Raw genomic sequence first — 13,643 nt, forward strand, 5'->3', positions numbered from 1 at the left:
AACGCCAATTAGAGAACTTAACAATCCACGTAGTGCTACTCTAATAAATGACACATAATCATATAAATTAATATTAAAGTATAAATTGTATATTATTACATTAGATACAATTAAATTTAATTATTTAATCATCCTCATGATATACAATTATTATACAATTATGTGGACTAACACATTATTTTGTTAAATAATTATAATAAAAATTGTAATAACTCAAGCATTCTTTAATATCCCAACTCTTCTACATGGACGTGCATATATTACACAAAGGGACATAACCTCTACATGGTTGAAAAAGATCATTATCATCATATATAACTCGATCATAATTAAGTTATCAATATAAATAGGCACGATTGACAAAAAATATGAGTTCAACGTAAACTACAAATTAAATGAAATACACCACATTTATAGCATTCTAAACTGAACAAAGGGCATGCAATATAATATACGGTACTGAACGACGTAGTCACGTAGGCATGTACAAAGCATAAAGTAGTATACTCTTCTAGTCAAAGTTGAGATAAGTAGATGTCAAGGGTCTAAAGACATGGGCAGCCTCAGCCTCAATAAACTCCACCTGCCCTTTCAAGAGGTGCATGTACACCACCCAGTCTCCGTTCCCCGTCGGGCTAGGCATCGGCATCACATACCCGGCGTCCCCTCCCCATGGAAAATGGTACGACCCAAAACCCGGCATACCCCACCCGAAATCCACCTTACACACTGGGAACCTTTGCCCGGACGACACCACAAAAGCCGGTCCGTCTTCAGTCCCGCTACAATATATCTTTGCCAAACAGGGCACCGGCCGATGAGCCTCCACCCAATCTATGAGCTCCAAGAAATGCTCCTTTGTCACCGCACCTTCCAAGAATTCATGAACTTCATCTGCTACCCTGTCCAATGGTTCTTCATTAAGCTCGTCCACTTGCTTGGCACCGTAGGGTATGGAGAGCACATTTCCAAAGTAAGAACCCATGAGTAAAGCTTTATGTTCGTCTCCATCATCAGTCAACCTTGTCCTTCCGTCAACAACAATGCCCATCTTGGTTATCTTTTTGTCTACATTTTTAGTAATAGCCCACTTGGCAACCATCTTCCACAGTAATGCACAGAAAGACTCTAGTTTTGTCCTCCGGCACCCTTTGGTGCTGGCTAGTGATTGGAGCCGGCTAAGTTGTTCAGCCGTAATGTAGTATATGCGGCTGATGAGATAATCGGAATCAGGTTGTGGATCTTTGGGAGGAGGCAGTTTGTTTACGGGGACGTACATATCGTCCAAGGAGAGATGAATGGAGCCGGGGCGTCGAGGGTTGAGTAAAGATCGACAGAAAGATGGTGGAGTAGAGATTGGTTTAGACTGAGCCATCTCAGCCCATGAGACAAGAAACATGTTGGCCGAGTAGGCGTCTGCTACTCGGTGGTCAATCGTGCACGCCACCACCAGCCCACCACATCTGAGCTCAGTAGCCTGCAAGACGCTTTCATAGATAGTAGTACTAAATCACGTGGGGTGAAAAAACAAAATAACTTAAAACAAAACAAAACGTATGTGCCCCACCTTCTTTTCTTTTCTTTTTAATTGTTTTGTTTTTTGTTCTTTTCTTCATGTCATTTTTTTTTTAGTTGTTTTGCAGTGGTAGTTTTGGCTCTGTTGGGTGTATAGTCATTCTTTGTCACAACTGCTAGTTTGTTGGTAGTTGTTTGCTTTTCTGCAATTTTGCAGTTGTATTCTTTAAGTGGTTTTGTTTGAGGCCTATTGGCATTTGGGCGTTTATTTGCCTGTTGTACAGTTTGAAGGTTTTGTGATAGGGCTCGTGGGTTGTTTGTTCCCATTTTCCTGAGAGTCGCTTGTACCTTTTGGTGGGATTCTTTTGGTGTTTGGTTTATAAAGATTTTGATTCTTCCAAAAAAAAATATGGCAAGAAGTAAAAAGGATCTCCGAAGTTTAGGGACACTATAGTCATTTTGATTTCTTGTGTGTGAACATCTATAGGCCAACATTCAAACAGCTACCTTTACCTTCGGATTATCTGAGGTTGCATTAAAGACTTTTCAAACGTGGGGGATATTTGTGTTTGTGTGTCACATCAAACATATGGCCGGGATGTATTTGTGAAACATAGGTATACCAAAAAAAAAAAAAAAAAAAAAAACCAGAGGGAGATATATTCAAATAACTACCTTTACTTTCGTATTATCTATTTTATCTGAGGTTGCATTAAACACTTTTCAAACGTGGGGGATATTTGTGTTTGTGTGTCACATCAAACATATGGCTGTTTGATGTGAAACATAGGTATACCAAACAAACGTGGCTATAGATGTTCACACACAAGAAATCCGAAATGAAACAAACGTGGGGATATTTGTATTTCTGAAACATAGGTATACCAAAACAAACAAACAAAAAACCAGAGGGAGATAATTGTGTTTGTGGGGCATACATGCACATGAAACAGATGTGGCAAACCTGGACAGCGAAGATTCCGTGCTTCTTCTCCGGCACAAGTTTGCCTTCGACGGTGTCATCAGGGTTATACAAGTTGAGGTCTTTAAGGTCAACCTCTGCAAAAGCTTCGACAAAGTCTACCCCACGGTTGTTGCAGAGAAGCTCAGGTTCACCAACAGAGTTTTGCACCACCTCACCGGCAAACGCATAATGGGATACCAGAACTTGGGCCAAGGCCTTCTTCAGAGCCCCGGCCATGGATTCAAACGTCAGGTTGGTGGGGTTCTTGTAACAGAAAAACACACCCACGTCGACAGTGGGAAGAAGCAAGTCTAGGTTGGATTGTGGTAGTCGATGCTCTTGCAATGGAAGCACTGCAGCCACCACCTCCCTCTTCCTCACACTCACAATGAACTCTCCACCTCCACTGGCACCCATGCTTACTTAATTATGCTTCCAGTTTTGGAGAGAAAATTGGGAATGATTAATATATGGGTGATGGATCGGTTAGATAGGGAGATGGGGAAGTGTATATATAGGCGCAAATATGAGAGTTAAATAATCCGGAACTTATCCCTGCGCAACAATAACCACTCGCTAGGGGTGTACAAGCGGTGCGGTTAATAACCGCGAATAACCGGTAACCGGCCATAACCGGCAATAACCGTTAACCGGGAAAACCGAAAAACCGAGAAATCGAAAATAACCGTAACCGGATAACCGGGTAACCGGGTACCCGGTTGCGGTTACCGGTTATTACTCTTTGAAAAACCAGTTTATAACCGGGTAACCGCAACCGGTTTTTATTTTATATATATATATATATATATACTATTATTGTCTAAGTGTCTAGTGTCTAGTTGGATTTGTAATTATTTTTTTTTCTTGTGATTTGTGACTTCACTAACCTGTGTTGTGAGAAATTGAGGATGGCATATTGAGCTATTGGTATTTGGCACTGTAGGTGCAGGATACTTGGATTGTAATTTTCTTTTTTTTATTCATCTATCATTGCATTCATGTTATGTTGTTAATTTGTTATAGAAATTGCCAAATTGAAAATTTGAGTTACTGGAAAGTAGCTAAATATTGTTTTTTTATTAAAAAAAAATTAAAAATTGCAACAATAAAAGAAAACCGGTTATCCGGTTAATAACCGGTTTAAAATAACCGGACAACCGGCGGTTAATAGAAACCGCAACCGGTAGGCCGGTTGCGGTTGTTAAAATAGGCATAACCGAGGACCCCGGTTGCGGTAGCGGTTAGGAGCAAATAACCGCTACCGCAACCGCTTGTACACCCCTAGAGCATGTGTAGCATACCTCGAAATGGATGAGAAATGCTAGAAATGCACCCCTCATCTTCCTTTGTCTCCCATTTTCCTTTAAAAAAATTGATTTTAAGGACATCAGAGACAATTTTTTTCTTAAAACTAATTTTTTTATTATAAAAGGAGGGATGAGTGAGGGAGTAATGGTACACATCATCCTCTTGTTCTCCTTTTGTCCTCCTAAATTTGATGTGGCTCTTAAAATCACCATTGAATTTATGATAGATCATTATTGAATATTGATCAAATGGTGATTTTAAGAGCCACATCAATTTTGGGAGGACAAAAGGTGGACAAGAGGATTATGTGTAGCATTACTCATGAGTGAGGTATGTGTAGCATGCCTCTTTATGGATGAGAAATGCTAGAAATGCACCGCTCATCCCCCTTTTGTCTCCCCTTTTCCTTTTAAAAAATTGATTTTAAGAAAAAAGTTGTCTCTGATGTCACATCCCAATTTTTTTATTATAAAGGGAGGGTGAGGGATGGATGAGGGGGGCATGCGTAGCATGCCTCGAAATGGATGAGAAATGCTAGAAATGCACCCCTCATCCCCCTTTTGTCTCCCATTTTCTTTTAAAAAAATTGATTTTAAAGAAAAAGTTGTCTTTGATGTCCTTAAAACCAATTTTTTTATTATAAAAGGAGGGATGAGTGGGGCATGTGTAGCATGCCTCTTTATGGATGAGAAATGCACCCTTCATCCCCCTTTGTCTTTCCTTTTCCTTTAAAAAAATTGATTTTAAGGAAAAAGTTGTCTTTGATATCACATCAGAGACAACTTTTTTCTTAAAACTAATTTTTTTATTATAAAGGGAGGATGAGGGAGGAATGAGGGGCATGTGTAGCATGCCTCTTCTTTTATTCACTGATTTGAGGTCTTAATTGGTGCAGCATTTACCAAACTAGGTATTAATTGGTGCACAACAAAAGAAGAGTTCAAAGTGAAGAAGAAGTCTTGCGTTGACATCCAGGAAGAAATCTAGTAGAGATAAATGTCTTATGTTTTATTGTTTTATTATGTTTTGTCGTTTAGTAGGACTTGGTCTATTAGCTCTTAAAGTTAGATTCCAGCGTGTGCCAATTAAGACTTCGTTTGGTAAATGCTGCATCAATTAAGATATTGAATAAAATATCTTAAAATATTATTTATGACCTAATAATAATGTAAAAAAATAAATATAAATATTTATAAAAATAAATATTCATTTATTAAGAAACGTTTATAATTTTAGTTTACTCACCCCTACATGCCCAAACTTGCTCCCCATGTAAAATTCTCAGCCCTTGGATCAACCTTGATCCAAGCCATCCCAACCGATCATTTTCCTATAAAAGAGAAGCAGCCCTTCAGGTTCATCACACAACTCCTTCAATTCTCTCGGTTCTAGCTATTTCTCCCCTCTTTCTCTGCATCACTTTTTGTTTGATGCAGTAGCTGTAGTTTCTCATCTCTTTCCCCTCACTTTCTCTTGGTTAGAAACACTCTTTCGGGTTGGCTTTGACAAGAAGGAAATTAGGAGCCTTTTGGGTAGGACCCTCTTTAACTCTCTCTCGTTTCTCTCTTATTAGTGTCTATGGTTGTACAAAATATAAAAAGAAAAGAAAAGGCAAAAGAAATGAAAAAGAGAAAGAAGTAGGCGTATAGGAAGAAGAAAAAAAAGAAAAGAAAAAGAAGATAAGGAGAAGAGAGAAATGAAGAAGAAAGAAAAACTCAGTAAATATAACTGAGTGGTGCGAATCCTGTTGAAGGAAGGTGGTTTAATTTATAAAACATAACAAACTATGGTTAGTTTTTACCTCAGTTAAATTAACATGAGTTAAAAGTAAAATATCAGATTAATCCATGGTTAAATTATATCTTAGTTAAATTAATCTGAGTTAATCTTTAAAAATATCTAGTTAACTCATGGTTAACTTTAGTTACTTTTTAATAAAATCTAATTATTATTAATTATAAGTATTTTAATATCAGGTTTTTCTCATTTAATAACTCACTAGGATGTAATTTTAAACTCGTTTTGAGTCCAGTTCGTTTCATAATTAATGTTAATTTTTGAATAACAATATTATACTGATAATATTAGGCCAAAATAATATTGTATACAATAAATATTTCACAATAATATTATATATCAATAATATTATTCCACAAAATATTCTCATACAATAATATTAAGAATATTATTATCCCAACTACTTTTACCAGATATTTAGGTGTGTCTATTAATCAATTAAGAACAAGTGGCGCATAAATATGCAATTATCAGAATAACGTCGATCAAGCGACTTAATCCTGATTAGTAAATAAAATCGATCGAGCGATTAAAAATGTGGATTGGTTGCCACAAGTCTTAAAATCTATTTAATGCGTTTTGTCTTAAAATATGGGGTATTACAATCCCTCATCACATTCTTCTGTTTCTCGTAGTAGTTCAATCTTGATATATCGACTTGAAGTAACTTTTGCGACGGAAGCCGCTACTTACGACTGTCATTGCTGCCATTTTCATGGTTGATTCAACTCGGTAATTTCGCCATATCTCACCTTTGGAGAATCAGTAGCAACTTCTCTTAAACTTTTCTTCAATTTAAGAAATTAAACCACTTTTTGATTCACTATGTAAATGCATTTCACAATAGCTTCTCTTATCATTTCTCTATATCATTGAATTATTATTTAAATTATGAGAAATGCTTCTAGTATCCATCTAGAATGACATAAATATAATAAAAAAAAAATTAAAAAATTGCATCTATGTCATCCAGAATGACATAGATGTAATTTTTTTATTATATTTATGTCCTTCTAGATGGATACCAGAAGAACACTAGAAGGAGGTTCAGCATTCCTCTTAAATTAAATGCTAAGAAAAAGAGAGATGAAAGAGAAATCATTAAAATATTATTTTAAATAAATGCTAGATAATGAAAGAGGAAATATAAAGTTTTTTTATATTAAAATAATGGTAAGGGAACTACTTTTGCTTCCTAGGATGTAGGATACAATTTTTTGTTCCCTTAGTGTTTCCTTAGTTTATGGAATAACAAGAGAATCTAATTCAAATGGGTTTTTTTAGGAGTTTTTCTTACATGTAGGAAATAGAATAAGATTTAGAAAAGCTGATCTCAGTGCTCTTAAAAATTATTTTTGGGTGCGCTGATACCGGGAGTACGTTTGATATTAGTTTGAATAGGTTGTGGCCTTAACTATCGGTGGTGTTAAGCTTTCTATATTATTATGTTCTTTTCAGTTATATTTTTCATTCAAGTATGCCAAGGCTCCTAATATGTATAATTTGTATCATCGCGAGTTGCATGAGTAAGCTAACGGTAGTATTTGGAGTATGTGCTACACCTGTAACATTTGGACCAAGAACAATTGGAATTAGATGAACAAACTCGATGTTATTAATTAATATCAACAATAGTTATAGTTTCCTAGCTATAACCAACCAAAGAATTTTTTTATTTTTATTTTTTCATCTAATCAATCTATGCCATGTCTATCTTAGATTATTTATTAAATAATTAAATCAATCATTTTTTCTCTGTTTAACCTTTGAGGATATTTGATATGATTTAACATGTTATTAGAACAAAAGGTCTAAAGTTCGAAATTTGTTTCTGTTACCCACCTCCAATTTCAATTAAAATATTTTACATGTTTTGCTTCACTTATTCATGTAGAGTTTGAGCCCACTATTAATTAAATAAAGTGAGAGTTTAAGTTCACATGTGACAATGAATGTTGAAATATTAATTAAATGATTAAATAAATTATTTACTATCAATTTAAGTTTTTGTGATAATCGGTGATTTGACCGTCTACCTTTACAACAAGGAAATGATATGCTAATTTTCATGCACTTTTCCATTTTACAATTCCTTGGATTGTTGTTTTGAGTTCCACATGACCTTATGAATGCGTAATTCATGATATTCTTGAAGTGCAGATCAAAGAAATACGGCGAGGTGTAAAAACTATTAACCCCAAAGACCATATTGTGTGAAGAGATATTTATAGGAGTCATAAAAAGATGGATCCCTCCAGTTCGTCTAAATCTCAAGTATTTGTTAATGCTAATAAGCCCGAGCAAAACCAGAGCATTACTTTCATGGATCGTAATTCCTACAATGCTGCAACAAAAGGCAAAATCAAGGTCTTCAAAAATATCTCCGATCATAAGTCTCTTGACCACCTACTAACCGCAAATAAAAACACAATCATCCATATTTACATCACAGCCCTCAATTCCCAATTCGAATCAAGAATACCTATTGGAAGATCGGAATCAACAACCAACTTTGTGAAAGAAATTCTTGAAATGTGTTCACCATTGTTATGTCAAGCCAATGTTAAAGGTGAAACTCCATTGCACATTGCGGCAAGGTATGGGCATTATGACATAGTGAAAGTTCTAATCGAATGTGCCAAAACTTCCCATCAAGACCTTGAACGTGGGATTGAACTAGTAAAGGAAATGCTCAAGATGACAAACAAAGAAAAAGACACGGCTTTGCACGAGGCTGTACGTTTTCGTCACCTTAAGGTTGTAACATTGTTGATTGAAACAGACGAATATTTTTCATATTCTGCTAATGATGTTGGTGAGACTCCACTTTACATAGCTGCCGAGAGAGGGTTTAAAGATGTGGTGATCGAAATTTTAGACAAATGCAAATCACCAATTCATGGCGGCGGCGGCCCCCTTGGTAGGACGGCTTTGCATGCTGCCGTAACACGGGGTGATAAAGGTACTTTCTATTTATTTTCTCAATGTTCTACATGCATGGTTAATTTAGTAATGAGTAATGCAGGTTTAATTTTTTTGAAGGTTTATAATAAGTTTGATAAAAATAATAAATTCATCAAATATATGAAAAGGATCATTATACTTAACAAACAAATTATTTTAATTATTGTAGATATGACCACAAGAATTCTGAAAAAAGTTGAAGGTATAAGTAGAAAAGTTGACGATAAGGGTTGGACTCCGCTTCACTTGGCTGCATACTTGGGCCATTCAGCCTTAGTAACGCTGTTGTTGGATGATGATAAATATGTAGCATACATGAAAGACAAAAAGGGTATGACAGCTCTTCATATTGCAACTCAACGAGGTAATGATGATATAGTAGAGTGCATTGTATCTAGTTGTCCAGATTGTTGCGAACTGGTTGATAACAAAGGTTGGAATGTACTCCATTTTGCTATCATTTGCCCCATCTACAAATTGCATCTTTCAAGAGTAAAGAACAATCGTTTAGAGAGGATCATTGAAATTATTAAAGAAAATTCATGTCTCGACAGTCTTTTGAATGAGAAGAATGACGATGGGAATGCACCTCTTCATTACTATTTGAAAAAAAGTTGGTCAGCTGAGAATTTTTTTGGTCACCCTCGACTCGACAAGATGGCTTTCAACAAAGAAAACCTCACCGCGTTCGATCGTACTTCAGATTATTTTCGATTTTTCTGGACAAAAGAGGTAACACATAATTTTATCTTGCATTTGAAAAAAAATTATTTCCATCATTCTTTATTTATCCGTTTTTCAGGTCTTCAGGTGGGGCCACCCTATTGCCTCTCTCTTCCTCTCTCCTAATCACTCCTTTTTCTCTTTCTAAATTTAGTATTAAGTATTCAAATACATCTAAAATATGAAGAAAAAAAAAATCTAAAATTACTGAATCAAATCACTCATCTATAATGCTTTCTCAGAAAGATAGTTCAAATTCATTTATTGATTAAGCACATATAACTATAATCTTTTGGGGGCAAACTAAGAAAGTTGAACTTATATTGATTGTTAATTTTCTTCTTTTTCTTACACAAATTAAATTTTAATTAGTTGTTTATGAATTAAGAAGAAACTAATATCCAATTAAGTTGATATAGAAATATTATACATGAAAAATTAAAATCAAGTGTATTGTTAAACAAGTTCTAATGGATTTTAAAATCTCTAAAAGTTAAACGGGCTAAAAATGCTCTGCTAGGGTTAAAAACTTTTTTCTCTCTCCGCCAAGAAGAGACACAGCTTGAGGAGGAGAGAATAACGAGGGGTCCTCCTCCTCTCTTATTCCTCTTCCTTTTCTCATTATGCTTTTCCTCTCCTTGGTAGTTTTCCCTATAGTTTTCTCAATCTTTTATGAGGTATTATCCATTGCCTTGTGTGCGATTTATCCAATCTCCTCTAGAACTCACAGCCTCAACCCCTTGGAGTTTTTTTCCTGGTCTTTGTGCTGTTTTTCTATGTGTATTGTTGTTCTCTTTGCGCTTTTGCTTTCTGCTTAACACAATTCTATTGTGTTTCAGACTCTTTGTTTTGAAGAAGATCCCTCTTCTGTTGTTCCGACTCTTAGTCTACTCTGTTTCCTTGGAAACTGGTCTAGATTTGAGTCTTTAGAGGTTCTTTTACTGTCGATGGTTTTACCCATCACAGTGCGCCGCGACTTTCAGTCCCTGCCTTCACAAGTGACTTTAGCCTTTATGGTTCCCTTTCCGTGTCGGAAGGTTCTTGCATGTTGTTTGTCTAGCTTGGGTTTTCAAGTTGTTAAGCCTATATTTATTTTTCGTTTCTTGTAGTTGTTGCTATCGTTTGTAATTTCTTTTGGAAGTATATATATATATATAGCTATCTTAATTAAATAAACATTAGTAAATGTCAAAAATACTTTAAATATTTGTCTCATTTTAAATATGGGATGTTTGTCTTTTTATTAAATTTTGTGCCCTTTTGGTTTAGCGGTTTCAAAATGTGTGATTTAATTTTTTTTTTATATATATATTTTATAAAATCATGATTCGGCATTCAAAATTGTAATTTATCTTTTAAAATCATGCTGTTTTTTGACAATGCACCATTTTGTTTGCAATTTGAAAACTAAAAGAATCTATTTAAAAAAAAACTTTGAAAAAGCCTCTGTCACTTTTCGAAACCTCAAAATTTTTCTCAAATTCGAGTTAACACAACATATATATTTTCAGATGCCGCTCCCACCACTAACAAATTTAAGAGGATAAATTTTTCCTCCAAACTAGGTTGGAGAAATATCCTTCAATTCAGTCTATCAAAATGTCATGTGTCTCTTTGCATGTGAGAAATACAAAGAGGGAGGAGGGGGAATTCAAACTAATGACCTCCACTTCATGAGGCGTGATCTCCAGCCAATTGAGCCACCTCTTGAGGACTTTAATAAAATTTCTTACAATTTTATTCCTTGCAATTAAAAGAAGCATGTGGTTCTCATATGAAAAGGGACATACAACATTTTTTATAGACTATGTTGGAGAAAGTTCCTCCAACCTAGTTTGGAGGAAAACTTTGGCCATAAATAAATAATGCCATTATACATTTTCACTTTCATATTGAAAAAGTATTTAAATAAAAAAAAATGATTTTTTCCTTCCCTTTTCCTTTTTCTTTCCATAACACGTAGCAAAAAATTTCTCTTTCTTGTTTTAAATTAATTCCAATTCTAACTTTAAACGATTTAAGCGTTTTAATTTGATCATAGTTACATATATGACAGATTTTTTTTCGTATAACTGTTCTTATAATTTTTACATTGCGCGCAGGGATATGTACACTGTTTTTTTTTTTTTAAAAAAAAAAAATGTTAAATTCCTATTTGAAATTAAAAAAAAAAAAAAATCCCTAATAATATCGATATAAATATTACACAGGGGAAGGAATTTCGGCTTGCAAAGCATCGAGCACCTCTACGAGTAATAAAAGACAAACCCACAATACCAGTGAACAAGGAGGTGTCATCTTATTTGCGGGAGACAGCTGGAGCCCATTTGGTAGTGGCTGCACTCATTACAACTGTGACCTTTGCAGCATGTATTACCATGCCTGGGGGATTCATGGGAAGCGGAGAAGGCTCACACCCAGGCTCTGCACTTCTAAGAAAAAGTGCTACTTTCAAAGCATTTGTCATCGGAAAATGATAAAACTACAACCCCATCACAACTCCCTCACAACCCCCACTCATAATGGTGTGGGGCCCACACAAATGTGATATCTCATAATCATATATATTAATTAGTGACAAGTGTTGTCTGAATGAGTTTTCTTGTTACTTAATTTCACATGTTACGAATTGATGATACATATTACATTATATTGATATTTGATGTACTGTTTGCTAAGACATGTTGTATTGTTAACAACATGATTTGTTTTCAACCGTTTCAAACGTTTTTACTGCTTGGCCTTAGGGCATGTTCATGAGTTTTTATGAAAGAAAAATTCAGTTGTAATAGTTATGAACGTTACTAATTTATAACTCTTACAAGCCATTGATTCTTGACGACCGTTTTTACATGCCATTCATTTCTTAGTCTTTAAAATATTTTGAGGTTTTAATGTAAAATTCACTACAAAAAAGTTGTTCATTAGCATCGACAATTGGTGGATGCTAAAAGTCTCAAAGTCGACGCTATTTACTATTAGTGTCAGCACGTTGATGCTAATAGGTTGACCCGAAAGCTCTGACGATGATGATCATCAACTAATCATCAGCATCAACTTAGAGGTCGACGCTGATGATGACTCACCATCGTCGACATATGTTGACGCTAATGATATATATGGTCGACACTAAAGATTGTAGCACAGATATCATATGTCGACGCTAATAGGTCTATCTTTAGCGTCGACATAGAGGTCAACACTGATGATGATATATGCGGTCGACACATACGTCGATGCTAATGGTCTCGTCAGCGTCAACTATTGTAGACACTAATGAGTTAAACATAAAAAAATAAATTAAAATATATTTTGAATAATCCATTAGCGTCGACCCAGTTGACGCTAATACCCTAAAAATAAATTAAAAATATATATTTTAATAAACCATTAGCGTCGACAAAGTCGCCGCTAATAACCTGAATATATATATATATATATATAATCTAATCATATATATACTAGTTTATGAACTTAGTTGTAACACCTCGGTCCCATATTGGAAAGAGATAAATAATTCACATAGAGTGGGTGGTTTATAAGAGATAGTCATGAGTGCTAAATCTCACATTGCTTAGTTACTAAGTGAAACTGAACTTCATAAGGGATTTTAGGGAACTTTAAATTGACTAATCATTTTGGGGTGATAGCGCAGATTTGGCTAACACTTTTTCCTTGGTCATTACAAATGGTATCAGAACCACCTAGTAACACCAAGTCATGGGGTACTGGAGCACCGTATGATGTTGCCTAACGAGAACTTCAGGGAAGGGGTGAGTTTTTAACACCCCAGTCCCATATTGGGAAGAGATAAATAGCTCACATAGAGTGAGTGGTTTATAAGAGATAGCCATGAGTACTAAGTCTCACATTACCTAATTAATATGTAAAATTAAACTTTATAAGGGATTCTGGGGAAGCTTGAAATTGACTAGCCCTTTTTAGGTGATAGCGCAGATTTGACTAGCACTTTTGCCTGCGGCATTACTATTTGTAACGACCCACTCCCAATGACACAATATTGTCCGCTTTTAGTTCCCCTAAATCAGACTTCCTAGGAGATCACTTAATTGGTACTACTCTCGCATAAATATGCTTAACTGTGGAGTTCTGATATGTTCATGACCATTACGGCTTTAAAACGCGTTGTGTCAAGAAATGTGCGTTTATACATATAAGCACATCCTCATTCCCAGACAACGTGGGATGTCACAACCACCCCATGTTGGGACCCAGCGTCTCCACTGGCGATCCTCATAGGATCACTCCATTCTTGGCGACCCTCATAGACTTGTGCACGCTCCCCCCATCTCAAGCTAGACAATGACTCTGATACCATTTGTAATGGCTCACCCTCAATGACACAATTTTG

General features: G+C 35.4%; 2 protein-coding genes across 2 annotated transcripts; one reads left to right on the forward strand and one right to left on the reverse strand.

Annotated features, from left to right (window-relative positions):
* Positions 1–358: 358 nt before the first annotated feature.
* Positions 359–2,909, reverse strand: LOC133882558 (coniferyl alcohol acyltransferase-like). The gene is made up of 2 exons (XM_062321760.1): positions 2,480–2,909; positions 359–1,477 (listed from the first exon to the last, which is right to left on the reverse strand). The coding sequence occupies exons 1-2, from the start codon at positions 2,894–2,896 to the stop codon at positions 512–514; spliced, it is 1,383 nt and encodes a 460-aa protein (XP_062177744.1). The 5' UTR covers positions 2,897–2,909; the 3' UTR covers positions 359–511.
* A 4,879-nt stretch (positions 2,910–7,788) lies between these two features.
* Positions 7,789–11,748, forward strand: LOC133881247 (ankyrin repeat-containing protein ITN1-like). The gene is made up of 4 exons (XM_062320177.1): positions 7,789–8,546; positions 8,718–9,280; positions 10,111–10,308; positions 11,482–11,748. The coding sequence occupies exons 1-4, from the start codon at positions 7,829–7,831 to the stop codon at positions 11,746–11,748; spliced, it is 1,746 nt and encodes a 581-aa protein (XP_062176161.1). The 5' UTR covers positions 7,789–7,828.
* Positions 11,749–13,643: the final 1,895 nt, after the last annotated feature.

The sequence above is a fragment of the Alnus glutinosa genome, chromosome 11, assembly GCF_958979055.1.
Source record: "Alnus glutinosa chromosome 11, dhAlnGlut1.1, whole genome shotgun sequence".
NCBI lineage: Eukaryota > Viridiplantae > Streptophyta > Magnoliopsida > Fagales > Betulaceae > Alnus > Alnus glutinosa.

Coding starts and splice junctions, on each gene's coding strand:
- LOC133882558 (XM_062321760.1), bottom strand. CDS start 2,896: ATGGGTGCCAGTGGAGGTGGAGAGTTCATTGTGAGTGTGAGGAAGAGG. Junction 1,478..2,479: donor ACGGAATCTTCGCTGTCCAG/GTTTGCCACATC, acceptor AGCGTCTTGCAG/GCTACTGAGCTCAGATGTGG.
- LOC133881247 (XM_062320177.1), top strand. CDS start 7,829: ATGGATCCCTCCAGTTCGTCTAAATCTCAAGTATTTGTTAATGCTAAT. Junction 9,281..10,110: donor GATTTTTCTGGACAAAAGAG/GTAACACATAAT, acceptor ATTGTGTTTCAG/ACTCTTTGTTTTGAAGAAGA. Junction 10,309..11,481: donor TTCCCTTTCCGTGTCGGAAG/GTTCTTGCATGT, acceptor AATATTACACAG/GGGAAGGAATTTCGGCTTGC.